Source organism: Fusarium sambucinum, chromosome IV (assembly GCF_050947815.1).
Source record: "Fusarium sambucinum isolate potato_lamoka chromosome IV, whole genome shotgun sequence".
Taxonomy (NCBI): Eukaryota; Fungi; Ascomycota; class Sordariomycetes; order Hypocreales; family Nectriaceae; genus Fusarium; species Fusarium sambucinum.
Window position 1 is genome coordinate 3,010,306 of NC_139291.1, and position 13,632 is coordinate 3,023,937.

General features: G+C 48.8%; 3 protein-coding genes across 3 annotated transcripts; 2 read left to right on the forward strand and 1 right to left on the reverse strand.

Moving 5' to 3' along the window:
• Nucleotides 1–1,497: 1,497 nt before the first annotated feature.
• Nucleotides 1,498–9,516, forward strand: FSST1_001006 (cell morphogenesis N-terminal-domain-containing protein; the record flags this gene model as incomplete). The annotated part of the gene is made up of 3 exons (XM_083223940.1): nt 1,498–1,624; nt 1,805–2,487; nt 2,539–9,516. 3 exons carry the CDS (start codon nt 1,498–1,500, stop codon nt 9,514–9,516), a joined length of 7,788 nt encoding a protein of 2,595 aa, XP_083091188.1.
• A 369-nt stretch (nt 9,517–9,885) lies between these two features.
• On the forward strand, nt 9,886–10,668 carry FSST1_001007 (uncharacterized protein; the record flags this gene model as incomplete). The annotated part of the gene is made up of 1 exon (XM_083223951.1): nt 9,886–10,668. The coding sequence occupies one exon, from the start codon at nt 9,886–9,888 to the stop codon at nt 10,666–10,668; it is 783 nt and encodes a 260-aa protein (XP_083091189.1).
• A 570-nt stretch (nt 10,669–11,238) lies between these two features.
• FSST1_001008 (uncharacterized protein) lies at nt 11,239–13,005 on the reverse strand (the record flags this gene model as incomplete). The annotated part of the gene is made up of 3 exons (XM_083223962.1): nt 11,239–11,403; nt 11,466–11,529; nt 11,585–13,005. 3 exons carry the CDS (start codon nt 13,003–13,005, stop codon nt 11,239–11,241), a joined length of 1,650 nt encoding a protein of 549 aa, XP_083091190.1.
• Nucleotides 13,006–13,632: the final 627 nt, after the last annotated feature.

The window sequence follows — 13,632 nt, forward strand, 5'->3', positions numbered from 1 at the left end:
CGAACTCAAATGCCTTGTCCGCCTTATCTTCCTGAAACTCTATCTGACTCAGACGATAGGCCTATATGCTTTTGGAAGGTTCCCGAAGCCAAGGGAAACTACGTATGCGGATATCGATCAGCCACACTACAATTCTATCTTACATACCTAACCGTTGTCTTGAAGGAAAGCAGTGGCGTAGCAAAAGGCAACAAAAGAACCATTCCTTTGTGTGAGACTGCGAGTATGTGTACATATAAGATAACTCTGTGCTTGGCATTACCACCAATGCATCTCAAATCACACCGCTGGCATGACTATTACTCCCACAAAAACGATGTCTTGTGTCTGAACCAACAAGACCCGTACTCCCAGGAGCTTGGCTGTTCCCTTGCCTGCATGCGGATTTGACACCGCCTGTTCTTTTGCCTGCGAGATGAGCTATCATTGGACGCTGACTGTTTTATAGCAATGTTTAGTTAAAACGTGGCCAGTTCTCAACTTAGGTAGACATGCAGGAATACTTGGTGTTCTGCCTGCGAATAAATTGCTGGAGAACTGCTGAGTATCTAGGGTAGCATCCCACGAGGGTTCGCTTGATAACCCTCTGCACGTGGAGTTTGATGTGCACCACGTTAATAGTGAAATAGTGAAGTGCATTGAGTTCACCTGAGTTTTACATCAAGCTAACAAGCGAAAGATGGTCTCGACGCTCCCAATGGCTCCATGCCATAATATTTCATATTGGTACAATGATCAGCATAGGAAACAGATGCTACGTCGATGAGCATCTGGGGCCTTTTGACCCTTGCTAGTCAATCCAATTGGGTAGACTCGCGTGCGTCCTGGTATGAAGTGAGCTTTGAGTTATGGTGAGAGTTAGACATCCAACCGCGACAATTCATTCTCATATTGATGTTCCACAGGTAAGTCTTGAACCCTAGCCAAAGGATCACCCAGACATACCCCCTTCTAGAAAAACAACAACAAAAAAAACCAATTGACAGCTGGAGGTGGCGCGATGGGTTTCCCAAGAGCCTGTCATCCCCTGTCAGTTGATCCCAGTTCCGCTAATAAGTTGCGGCCCTTGCAGATGTTGGCAAGGATGAGTGCTAGAACACCGCGAATCGTATACCATATTAGCATGTGTGCCATGTGTTAAAGCGCTTTGGGATCCTTCTGGCCCCATGGCACCCAGGCTCTTTAAGGGTTCGAACAAGCCATACAGCGGGCCGGGCCAATGCTTGGTGGGCAAGCTGACAGTAGCGTCATTGCGCGCTTGTAGTCAAGCCTCCAAAGCCAGTCGTCTATTATGGTCTTTGTTGTCCATGAAAAAGACTCCCTCGTATGCTGCACATGGCACAGTAGCATCCCTTGTCAACCTCAACCCAAACCTAATCCCCGACCCGTAAATAGCCAGCACTCTTCTCGTTCCTCTTTTCTTTCTTTCAGTTGCGACGCTGAATTTGAAACTGGAAAATCGCCCTAGATCATGGGATTCCGATATAGAACTTGAGGATGGGTAAGTCCAAAGCCTTTGCAGGTCCACCCTCTCTACTTTACCTTACACCAACACCAACCAACCCCTCTCTTCCCGCACCACCTCTAAAATTCGGGCTGTATCGCGGGAATACCTTCGTCATCCGCCAGTACAAGGGCTCGTCACAGCAGAGCTGTTCACCCATAGCTGGCGCTGCTTAGTAGCTCTCAGGCCCTGTCCTCCCGCTTTAAACGTCTCCGCTCCCGTTTCACCAAGATCTTCGAACATATCTGAGCAAAGATACATAAATATCCATTGTTGATTAACCCCTTGTGTGACCCATAGTGCCGTCGCAGCCGCTGCCGGACCACCTGCAGGATACACTCAGGTACTCTCCCCGGCCTGTTCCTAGACTCGACGAGGAGGAAGAAGATGAGAGGAGTTGGGACCGAGCATTACGCCCTGTAGCTTCAGATTCGCCGGTTATCAATCGCTTTGGACACTCACGAGACTCCTCTGCCGACAAGATTCTCCAGGCACATCAACCTGTAGCCTCTCCACGGCTTCACGGACCGCATTCGAGAAGCCCCATTGGCGGTGTCGTTGAACGAATTATCGACCCCAAAAGTGCAGCCTACGGCCATCATCGTCAAACCTCGATCGTACACGGTTACCAGCACTCAAGAAATGGAAGCTTGGCCTCGACCAGTTCCAGCCCGTTAAGCCCGCAGATGATCGCAGCCGCCGGCGTCGGCCTCGATCGTCCAGACATGCAATCGGTGGCCACCCGTATCGATGGCGACGCAGGCTATCCATCGCGGCCCCCTACATCACTCTCAGGAAATGTTGCGACCATGGAACGTCCTAATGCCGCTGATGCTCCCTACGGCCAGACCCAACGCAAGCTCGAACGAATACATAGTAAATCGCGGCGCGACCATACCCCCCATCACTCTCACTCGTCCCGTCACCATAAGGACGAACAAAAGACGGTTGGCGAATATGCGCTACATGTATTGTTCACCTCGGTAAGTGAAACTTTGATTTTGCCAATGCGCGCCGCAGCTGACTTGAAGTAGTTTATCGCACAAGCCGAAGAAAAGTTAACAGAATGCGTTACGGTTCCTCTCGATCCCGAGCCCAACGTCGAACAAATATGCGGACCAGGAGTTGACCCGGCCTTCGATCAACTGATTGTTGCTCTAGGCCACATTGCCAGCCCGAAACCAAAAGCGTTAATAGACTCCATGATGCTCTGGAGGAAAAGCAAAAGCGATGCCGCCAATGATGCCCGCAGTCATCTTCAGCAATCTCGGAATGCAGTGCCAGGGGGAGGACCTCTTCTCCGAAGGAATACAGAACCAGTGCAGGCTGGAATACCTGGCCAGGGAGGTCCTGATGCTGCTTTCCCAAACGGTCCACCCACTCTTGCAGCAAGACAAGAGTTTGTGGCACAAGCTGAGCGTCGGTCAACTGTGTCTATATACATACTTTGTCGTGTTCTTCTTGAAGTCATCAGTCAAAGCAACCTTGCTTCGATCACGCCCGAAATGGAGGACAAACTGGAGAACATTATCTTTGGGCAACTCAAAATTGCGGATACTGAACAATTGATGTTATCTCCCCTCAAGCTTGCCAATTGGAATCTCTTTGCTCAACTCCTGGGACATATGAGTGGCATCAATTTTGTCGGAGTTATCAAGAGGTTCATCGAAGACTTGGAAGGTTCCCTTCAGGCTCGAGAACGTGTGGTTAAGAGCCCAACAACATCTTCGCACCCTGGCCGAGATGTCGAGGGAAAGGTGGAGCTTGTGCTGGGAGGCATGAAGCATCTGAGGCTCAGAATCTCACCTGAAGAATCTTGGGAACAATGTTGTGATTTCCTCATCTCTCTTGGTCGCCTCTTTCAAAAGTCTCATGGGCAAAAGATCAAGACAGCCTTTTGCCAGGTGATAGAGATGCTTCTTCTTCCCATCGCAGCAAAAGCAAGCAATAGCCATTTTATGCATCCGAAATGGGCAGAAGTGGTCGCTGCTATCGGACCTCGCCTGGCCCAGATGTTCATGAAGCCTAGACATTGGAATTTTGCATTTCCTCTTACAGCCACACTGCTTTGTGTTTCCTCTCCCGACAACTTCGGTTCCCAGTGGTTGCAACTGATACTACCTCTGCAGGCCAAGATCAAGGATCGAGCCACTAAGCCTCTCTGTCTCCAGGTCATCTCACGTTTGCTGTGGACATTCTTATATCGCACCAATGAGACTTTCCAAAGCAGCTTGCGCAAGATTGACGAGGTCATGAAACTGGTTTTGCCATCCTCCAAGCGAGGCTTAGTTGCCTCTGATACTGCTTGTACTGAGCCTTTAATCCAAATTATCCGAATTGTTGGTTTCAAGTATCCTGAATACTGCTTTAGGAACGTGGTATTTCCTCTCATCAATGCCGAACTCTTTATTTCTAACAAAGAGCTGAAGGTTGAGCAACTGGATCCTGATAGAGTGGTAGTGGGTATCAGAGCTTTCCTTTACATCATGTCAGATCTGGAAAATGGCGAACAAGGACGGCCGCCATTTCCCCAATATTTCGGAACTCCCAGTCATAATTCGCTGCCTGATCGATTCCCCGTCTCTCCAGCTATGTCGTCTCCTCGCAACCTCCCTCTTTCTCAGCCAACAACGGCTTCTAAAGAAGAGTATATTTCCCGCCCCGTCTTGACACACGTTTTGAGTGATGGAGTCCGGGACTTTTACCTCAAATTTTGTGAAATCCTTGGGAAGATTACAATTATATGCGACAACACCTTTGGCGGACAAGCAGCGCTGGATGAGAAATTCAGCAGCCCCATGCCAAAAACACCCATTACTGAAACCTTCACCTTCTCCCGTAAAGATGATCACCAGAATGCCGCAGATCAGAAACAAGCGTTCTACGAACTTCTTCACGTAGCTGTTCAAGCATTGCCTCGGTGTCTTTCTGTCGACATTCCATTCAACTCTATAGTCAATTTGTTGTGTACTGGGACAGCACATGTCCAATATAACATTGCCGAATCGTCGGCCAATTCTTTGAAGGCTATCGCGAGGCAGTCTCATGCCCAACAGGTTACTATGGGCTTTGCCCGTTTTATATTTAATTTTGACGATCGGTACTCGACAATGTCCGACGGTGGCATGCTTGGTCATAGCCACATCGAAAACACCTTGCGCTTATACGTGGAGCTGCTGCAGATATGGATTGAAGAAATCAGACAAAAGACCAGAGACGCCGCTACAGATGAACCGGAAGCCAACGCGTCGGACAAAAGAGCCATAAAACTTGACCTTTCCAGCATATGGGCAGAGGTTGATCAAGCAGAAGCTCATGGGCTATTCTTCCTCTGTTCGCAATCACGCCGAGTTCGCCACTTTGCAGTCACAGTTTTGCGCTTGATTGTTGAGTTTGATAAGGCTCTTCGAAAGGAAGCGGCTGAGGATAAAGACTCCATACGACTCATAGACATCCTCGAGAACGAATCTAGCAAGGTCATGGATTTCAACGATGAACAGCTATCTGTCGCTGAACGAAGTCGATTACAACGAGGCCTGCAAAACACCAACAACCAAGGTCCCCTTGTTGAGCTTTGCGCCAGTGATGTCTCTTATGACACGACTCTATGGTTCAAAATCTTCCCCAAACTCATCCGGATGGCCTATGAAAAGTGCCCATTTACAGTTACTATATGCCGTGACCTTATCTGCAACCGCATTTTGCAAATGTACAAACCGATCGTATACCTCTCCGAACCTTCGCGAGGTCTTTACTACAACAACGAGATAGGCAGTGCTCGACTTGGAGCAAGATCAGCAACAACTCAACCTGAGGTTATGGTGGAGCAATGGAAGCTGTACTTGATTTTTGCTTGCACTACGCTCGCAGATCCAGGTGCTTTGCCTACGCCGCAGGACCCCCAACATGTCCGAATGGCCTCTAAGGCATCCTCCAAAGATAAAATAGTGACAGCTCGGATGTTGTTCAAGTATCTCATCCCTTTGTTGTCTGTCTCATCCGCATCTGTTCGGGATGCTGTCGTTGTTTCCATGGGCTCTATTAATATTCACATTTATCGGACTCTACTCGAGGAACTGCAAGGTCAGGTCTCTCGATGCAATGACGAGGCGCGAGCTCGGATACACCAGCGGACAAATAGCAACCCCAGGAGGAACAGGAAGATGGATCTTCTTAGGACGGAAATCACGCACGTTTTCAAGCTTACTTCACATTTCCTCAACGAGCCGGAGGTTTATAATAACGAGTTCTTCTTGACTACTCTCACTACATACACAAAGGATCTGAAGTTATTCCTCATGGATGGAGAAGTCCAGATGGACTGGGAATTCCAAAAGCTCCGGCGTCACTATTGTGGTCTTATGGAAGCACTTTTTGAAGGTATCAACAGAACGAAAGACCCATCCCGATGGATGACTTTTGAGTCTCGGAAGTCGGCCTTTTCGCTTATGGAAGATTGGTGCGGATTTTCACCGAACCAAAACCAGATCCGCGTCCGTGAAGATACTATGCGCCAGTCGCTGATCGATCAGCAGACGCTGGGAGAGAGAGGGACTGCCACTGCTGCAATGGAGATAGAAAAGAGGAATCTTCGCACTGCAGCCCTCAGTGCCATGGCCGCTTTATGTGGTGGACCGATTAGCGTCACAACGGAAAGTAATGTCGTTCTCCAGTTCGATGTTCGACGCATGCTTGCTTGGATTGATTCGATTTTCAACTCTGGGAGTGACAAGATGAACGTCATTGGTAGAAGGGCTTTGCATAATTTGATTGTCCACAACCGAGAGGTTCCCTACTTGATGGAGCACTGCATTATGCGATGCTACTTGGCAGAAGTTCCCAAGGTGCTTGAAAGTTATTTCACTGTGGTCACACAAGTTTTGCAAAATCACATCGACTACCCTTGTCCCTTCTGGAAGCTACTTGGCCTCTGCCTTTTCACTCTGGGCAACGATCAAAGCGAGATTCGGTCCAAGTCTGCAGTTGTTCTACGCAGCTTGGAAGTACGGCAGCAGAGAAACTCCAAGATCCAAGATTTCGACATCAGCATTTCCGACAAAACGCAGGCTGTATACAAGTTAGCACAATTTGAGATCTCTACCCGTCTTGCCAAACAGCATACGGAGTTGGCATTTCATATCTTCTCTGAATTCACACTGTACTTCAAAGACCTTCAGGCCGCAGCTCAACGAAACGTCGTTGCAGTCATGTTGCCTTGGATTCAGTCTATAGAGTTAAACCTGGATCCGAGTGGTGGACCTGCAGCACCCTCTTTTGTGCTTCTCGCAAACCTCCTTGAGATCACTATCAAATCCAGCGGTGCACTGCACAATGAGGTGCAGGCTCTTTGGCAAGCTCTTGCAACAGGGCCTTATCCAGGAAATGTCCGCTTGGCTCTCGAATTCATCATGCAGCTGTGTCTTGAGCGCCGAGAGCAAAATTTTGTCGAGTACGCTAAGCAGATTGTTGTGTTCCTTTCAACAACGAACAGCACGCCTGGCATTAAGGTTGTGGAGTTCCTCCTTATGCAAATAACTCCCAAAGCAATGGTACCGAACGAAAAGCGAAATGCAGTCGAGCCACCTGCTGATATTAATCTTTTGCCTTACTGTGCTGATCTTGCCGAGGCTCTTCCTGTTGGAACTAAGCAAGCTGGGTTTTCTCTTGGCCAACTATCCCTCATTCTCCTTGTCGACTTGATGGTGTCCCCAGTCCATCTTACCCAGGAAAACGTTCCGCTCCTTCTTCAAGTTGTCACTGTTCTGTGGGATCATTACACGCCGCTGGTTCAGGAGCAAGCGCGAGAGATGCTTGTACATCTCATCCATGAAGTAGTAATCTCCCAGATTGACGATCAGACACAAGACGTTGACAAGAAGGCTATCGAGGACCTGATAGATTTAGTTCGTCGGCACGATCGATCTGTCGTTTGGGGGTACGAGGATAGCAATGGCAAGGTAGATGATCACGACAGCAAAGTGCCACCGAGCATGGAATTCCTTACGGCAGAGGTTATCAAGACTTTTGAGATTACATTTCCAGGCATCAAGGAGCATTGGGGACGACTGTCATTAACATGGGCCACGTCTTGTCCAGTTCGACATCTCGCTTGTCGGTCATTCCAGATTTTTAGATGTGTTCTTACATCTGTGGACCAAGCCATGCTTGGAGACATGCTTGCCCGACTGTCCAATACGATTGCGGATGAGGACCCGGAAATTCAATCCTTCTCGATGGAAATCCTGACAACTCTGAAGACTATAATTGTTAAGCTGGAAGCTGACGACCTTCTTAGCTTTCCACAATTGTTCTGGACTACCTGTGCTTGTCTAGAGTCAATCAACGAGAGGGAATTTTTAGAGGCAGTCGAGATGCTTAACAAATTCATCAGCAAGCTAGATCTGAGTTCGCCTAACGTACGCCGGATACTTGCTGACGGGCAGCCATCTCGTTGGGAGGGAATATTCGAAGGCGTTCAGCCCCTTCTTCACAAAGGCCTCAGGTCGTCGCTTTGCTGGCAACCCACTCTCGACACGATAGACAAGTTGGTTCTTCTGCCCAGTGACGGGTTAGTTGGCGATGATAGACGTCTGTTCTTTTCGCTACTTGCCAATTTCCCACGCTTTCTTAACGAACTGGAGAAGCCTGCCCCAGACGAGAGTGTTGTGCACACTGCGAGACTGCTCCAGGAGGAAGCAGATAATCAGGGGTTGGCTGGTATTGCTGAGGCCCTGGAAGGGTTTGCTTTGGGCGATCCCCAAGATAGTAGCAAGGACTTCCTCGTCGAGTTATGGGGAGCTTTGCGAGAGTACTATCTCCCTCAGATGGATTTCCAGATGGTAACCTTTTTGCTTGGCCTTCTCACCAACTCCCTATCATGGGTCAAGATCCAAACAATGAGAATCCTCTGTGTGGCGATCCCCGAAGTGGACATGCGTAAACCGGAACTTGCTGGACACGGGTCTGACCTAATCTCGCCTCTACTTCGACTGTTGCAGACAGAATTTTGTATGGAGGCCCTTGAAGTATTGGACAACATCATGACAATGTCTGGCAACCATATGGACAAGCATCACTTAAGAATGAGTATGACGCGGCCGACGTCAAAGGCGATTCGGAAAGAATATGAACGCACGCAGAGTCTATTTGGAATTCCCGAAGCGTCTGGATGGGCTATTCCTATACCTGCAAAGAAGACTGATGCTACGCGAGCCAATATCCACGCCGCATTTTACACCTGCCAGGGCTCAGAGGGCATGCTGACAGAAACCGCGCCTACGCCGGATGTAGAGTTTCATGCCGACGACTTCCCGTACAATTACTTTGGTGCACCTGAGCGAACCGAAACCATGCTGTCTGACGAGGGACGTGGCGATGTCCACGCAGCAGATCTGGCAACTAAGCTGGACAGTCTTGACGACTTCTTTGACGAGCCGTCAAGCCCCACGACTGATGATGATGGCCGATCATCAAGAACAATAACTGAATACACCCCGGAGTCGTTTGAGACCGGAGCAGAGCTATATGATGAGCAGACCCTGCCAATTCTTCACGAAGCTTCGAACAATGCATCTTTTCAAAATGGCTTCGCAGACCGATCTCCAGGGCTTTCGAGAGAGGCGAGCTCAAACACCATGACACCAGGTGCCTTCAGCGTGGTTGTTCCCTTGGCGCGACCGGGCCTGCATTCTAGATCCATCACATCCCCCTCTGCGCCAGCCTCTTACCAACCACAAATGGGCGACATTGTCTCTGATGACGAGTACCTTGGAGGCTACTCAGATGCCGACGATGAGCGACCTGGTACGGGGCATACCGAGAGTGCTTTCTATTTGGAGAACATGATCAAGCCTGTCACTCGAAGACCACAGTCGAGGATAAGACGCCAGCCAAGCGTTCGTTCACGAGATGAGAGAAGTCGAGAAAAGCCACCGCCTCGCTCGGCATCACGACTGGCAAACAACGTGTTCCCTCCTGGGATGCAAGAGCATGCGGAAGGCGACATGCTATGATTATTTGGAGAAAGGAAGTTGGCTTATGCTTCTCTATATAAACGTCAGAAATGTTGTATAATGAGTAGAACAAGTGCTGCATTGGAGTCGGGGAATCTACGTGTAATTTAGCCCAGGAACTGGACAGGTCACGGCCATTATGATACAAAAGTGATTTAATCAAAACAAATGAATATAGTCAAAACTCTACAAAACAAAGTCTTATTATCATCTCCATCCAATTTGGAAGTAGCAGTACCTTAGTTCCACCTTCGGATTTAATGATATGCCGTTTTAGTGCATATGAACTTGGAAAATGCAAATCACATTTCGACCTGCCTACAATCCGTAGCTAAGGAAATAATCATTTCAAGTAATCCCCATGGAATAATGTCTATTTTGTTCCGAGGCCTACATAATGCCTCGAGACATGCTGTCCAGCCATCAAAACTGACCGGGGCAATAGTTGGCTTAAGGCTCATCAGCAAGACCAGGAGCAAACCCTCCAAACCTTCACAGCTGATATATCCGGAGGCAACCAACAAAGAACATTCTGATCTCGCGACATTTCTATCATATGCCGAACGCACAAGCCTGAACAAAAATTCTACTGTGTATCGAGGCACACACTACGAATACACAGCCGCCGACACACTCTCACAGTATGGCTTCCTCCTCAAGCGCGTTGGGGGCCATTCAGATCGAGGTCTGGATCTCCTAGGCATATGGACACTGCCTTCAACATCACAGACGTCGAAGGTGATAATCCAATGCAAAGCAGGTGCTCGGAGCCCAAGCCCCATGTACATCCGTGAGCTCAAGGGCGCTATGGCGGTAGCTCCTCCAGGGTGGCGAAGCACCGACGTTCTGGGGCTACTAGTTGGTGAGAAGCCGGCCACGAAAGGTGTACAGAAAGAGATGCACTCTGCAGATGTGGCTCTGGGGTATGTGTGCTGCACAAAGGAGGGCGAACTGGCGCAGCTGCTGTGGAATCTGAAAGCTCAGGAAATGGGACTGGACGGGCTGTCGGTTGGTGTTAAGTATGGGGGGAACAAGAGCCAGCTTGTGTTGATCCGAGGCGGTGAGATGCTACCTCTGTTGGATAAGGTGAAAATCCAGAAGGACAACGTCGTTGATGTTTCTGTTATTGAAGCTGAAGGGGGAGCAGTCTGATACCTTGTGAGGTTGAAAGGCTTCATGACTACCCGCAGGGTTTGTATGTCCAATGGATAACTTGAACCACTGTTGTAACGAGTATTTCATCAACACACAATCATAGACAATTGATGTCGACGCTATCATCAGGGTATTAGAAGTTGGCCGCCAGGAGCATAAGAGACTAAATTGCTAGGCCACTTTATGCTACTTCTTAGGCTATTTATTTTTGTCATCTAAAGCTTAAAGGTCAATTCTTCTGCTACCCACTGGCTATGTGGTTAATATTGGTTAAACGTCAAAAGCTACAATGGCAGCACACGTCGACCAGCCAGTGTTGGAGAGCGCTATCCAAATCAATGTATTATGTACGAGAAAGCTCTAGAATTACATGTTGATGAATGATCCATTTCTTCATAGAGATCTCTCCCGTCTGTGCAGGTGGGTCGCATAGCTTGATGGGAATATTAGACCAGCTTTAGTGAGTACGTAGCCTAAGAAAGCGCGTATTCTCGTCTGGTCTTTTCCCTGCCGCGGCCTTTCCTTGGTTAACGGCCTTCATTCTTCTTGTTGGGTCGTTTTGCACGTTCACATGCCGACCTTTGCGATGGCCTTCTTCACCCCCTCGGCGATCTCCTTGAGGAGAAGAGCAGGGCTCTTCTTGTCGGGAATCTCAGTCCCGATATCCTGACCGAACGTGAAGGCGTCGTCGAAGCTAAATTCTCCGATGATAACATCTGTCTCCAGGAGGTTCTGGTTTGGCTTCGTCTCCCTGAAGGTTCCATACGTTTCCTCCTCGCCCTGGTGATACGCACCGCAAAACTCCTGCTTGATGGGCTTTCCAGAATCCAAACGGCATTTCCACTAGCCGCCGTTTGTCTGATGGTGAGGTCTAGTCCAGTGAGGGCTGGTATCGTCCCAATTCTTGTCCCACTTGTCGGGCTTGGTATCTTTGAGCATCTGTGACTCGAGCTTCCAGATCGTAGTGAGAAGTTCCTTGTACTGCTTCTCATCGCTGGCGCTCTTGTCGATGGAAACGATGCCAGAGTCAACGAATGCAGGGAGCCACTTGGGGACCTGAACCGCGACAGGGGTTTCGTATATGTTGTTGCGCTCGGGAGCCGTAGAGGTCTTGGGCAGCTTGTAAGGGAAATTGTTCTCCTTACAGATAGGTTCGTCTGATCTGTGCAACTTGGTCGGCATCTTATTATTGATTGGCTTCGAAGGGAAGCGGGACTTGAGTTGCCCAGAAAGAGCCGATTCGAAGGCCCTTTTCTTGGCGAACTTCTCTTCATCATCCAGCCAGTTGGAGGCAGGGCATGGGTTGGCAGACTGGCCCTCCAGCCACTGGTCATAGATCGAAAGCTTGAGAGGGGCTTTTGGGAAGAAGGAAACAAGACCCCCGGCTTCTCGTAAGATAGCCACTTGCTCTTCAGTGGGTGGGAGGTGAGCAGTGTCCTTGTTGTAAGTAAACTCGCCAGCAATCATGCCCTCAATGTTGCCATCGCAGATTGCAATCTTGCGCGTCAAGGCAGACATGTTGAACTTTTCGTCGTAGATTTTCTTCTGGGCTTTGGGGCCAAGTACGGGAAACTTGATAGGTTCGTTGGCTCTGTTGAAGCTGTACAACTTGATAGCGTCATTCTCGGCCTTCGCACGACGGGCTACGACGACCCTCTCCATAAGCTCGTCATGTTCATGTTGTTTATCGGCAAGATGAGAGGCGTACTCATTGCGGATGGCGCCCTGAAGACAAAGAGGTTGCACGAAGTTGGCTTTACTGCGCTGTTTGAATCGTTCGAGGGGACCCTCAAGATCAATTTCGTTGGCTAAGAACTTCGGAGTGAAGCTAAACTCTTCATCCACAGGAAAATCCTCATTTGCAGGGGGAGGGTAGCGGGCCCAAGTTTGTCGTATAGCATGAGGGAGGGTGTTGGGTGGGATCACCAAGTCGTCGTCGTTTTTGATGGCAGTCGGCCCAACATAGGCAGTCGGCCTGGCATAGCCATCCGGAGTAGCATACTTGACCTGCTTGTATTGCCTAGGAATAATCTTCACTGGGAGTTTGGCCCCTGGCACCAGATCCCAGTTGAAAATGGGCTTAGAAGGATTGGTAGGAGGAGTATGCTCATCAACCGAAGATACAGCAACCGAGTTGGAATTGCAGAGGTAGTCCTTCAGCCTCTGTCGAGTTCTAGGAGTGAAGGGCTTTCCATCACTGCTGGGAGAAGAGGGTCCACAGCTCTCGAAATTTTGTACTTGTTCGGTTTGGGGAGTGTTTAGTTGGTAGGGCTTCTCGACGAGGAGAGAAAGGGGAGGTTGCGTGCATGAAGCCGAAGAAGTAATCGAAGCCATGGTGGAGGCCGATGCTGTGTTGTAGATTTCTTGGTTCTCACTTTCTGGTGAAATTCTCGCAAGAGGGGAGATTTCATGAGTAGAGATTGAGAAAAAATTGAGTGCGCGAGGAGAAAGCACAATATTGCTTTCATGCGCGCGAGTGAACTGAACCGAACGGCTGCCCAGCACTGCCAGTCACTGACACTCACTTACTCATTCACTCACTAGGCTCACGCCAAGTAAATATCAATCTGTCTTGGAGCCGGTATTCAAAGCATGGAAAATATAATGAATCTTGATGACGTTATAAATAGGCACTGACAGCGACTAATATGTTTGGGGAGTCAATGGTGATATTGTTGCATCCCTGGTAGAGTTTGGAGGAGAGTTTATTATCAGGAATAAACTCTACCTACACTAACAATAATAATCAACAAAGGTACAGAGAATCTTAATCAGAAAAGTTCGAGTTTAGAATCGTATTGTGATGCAGATAAAGATAAGTCTTCCACCTCAACTTATCAGTGTTAGAGTTTCCAAAACCCTCAGGGGGTGATCAGAAAAGTTGGTTGCTCAAGGTATAAGAAATAAAATAGTAGGTCGGTTCATGCCATTTAGACCATGATTTTTGTCCTGCTATTTTTG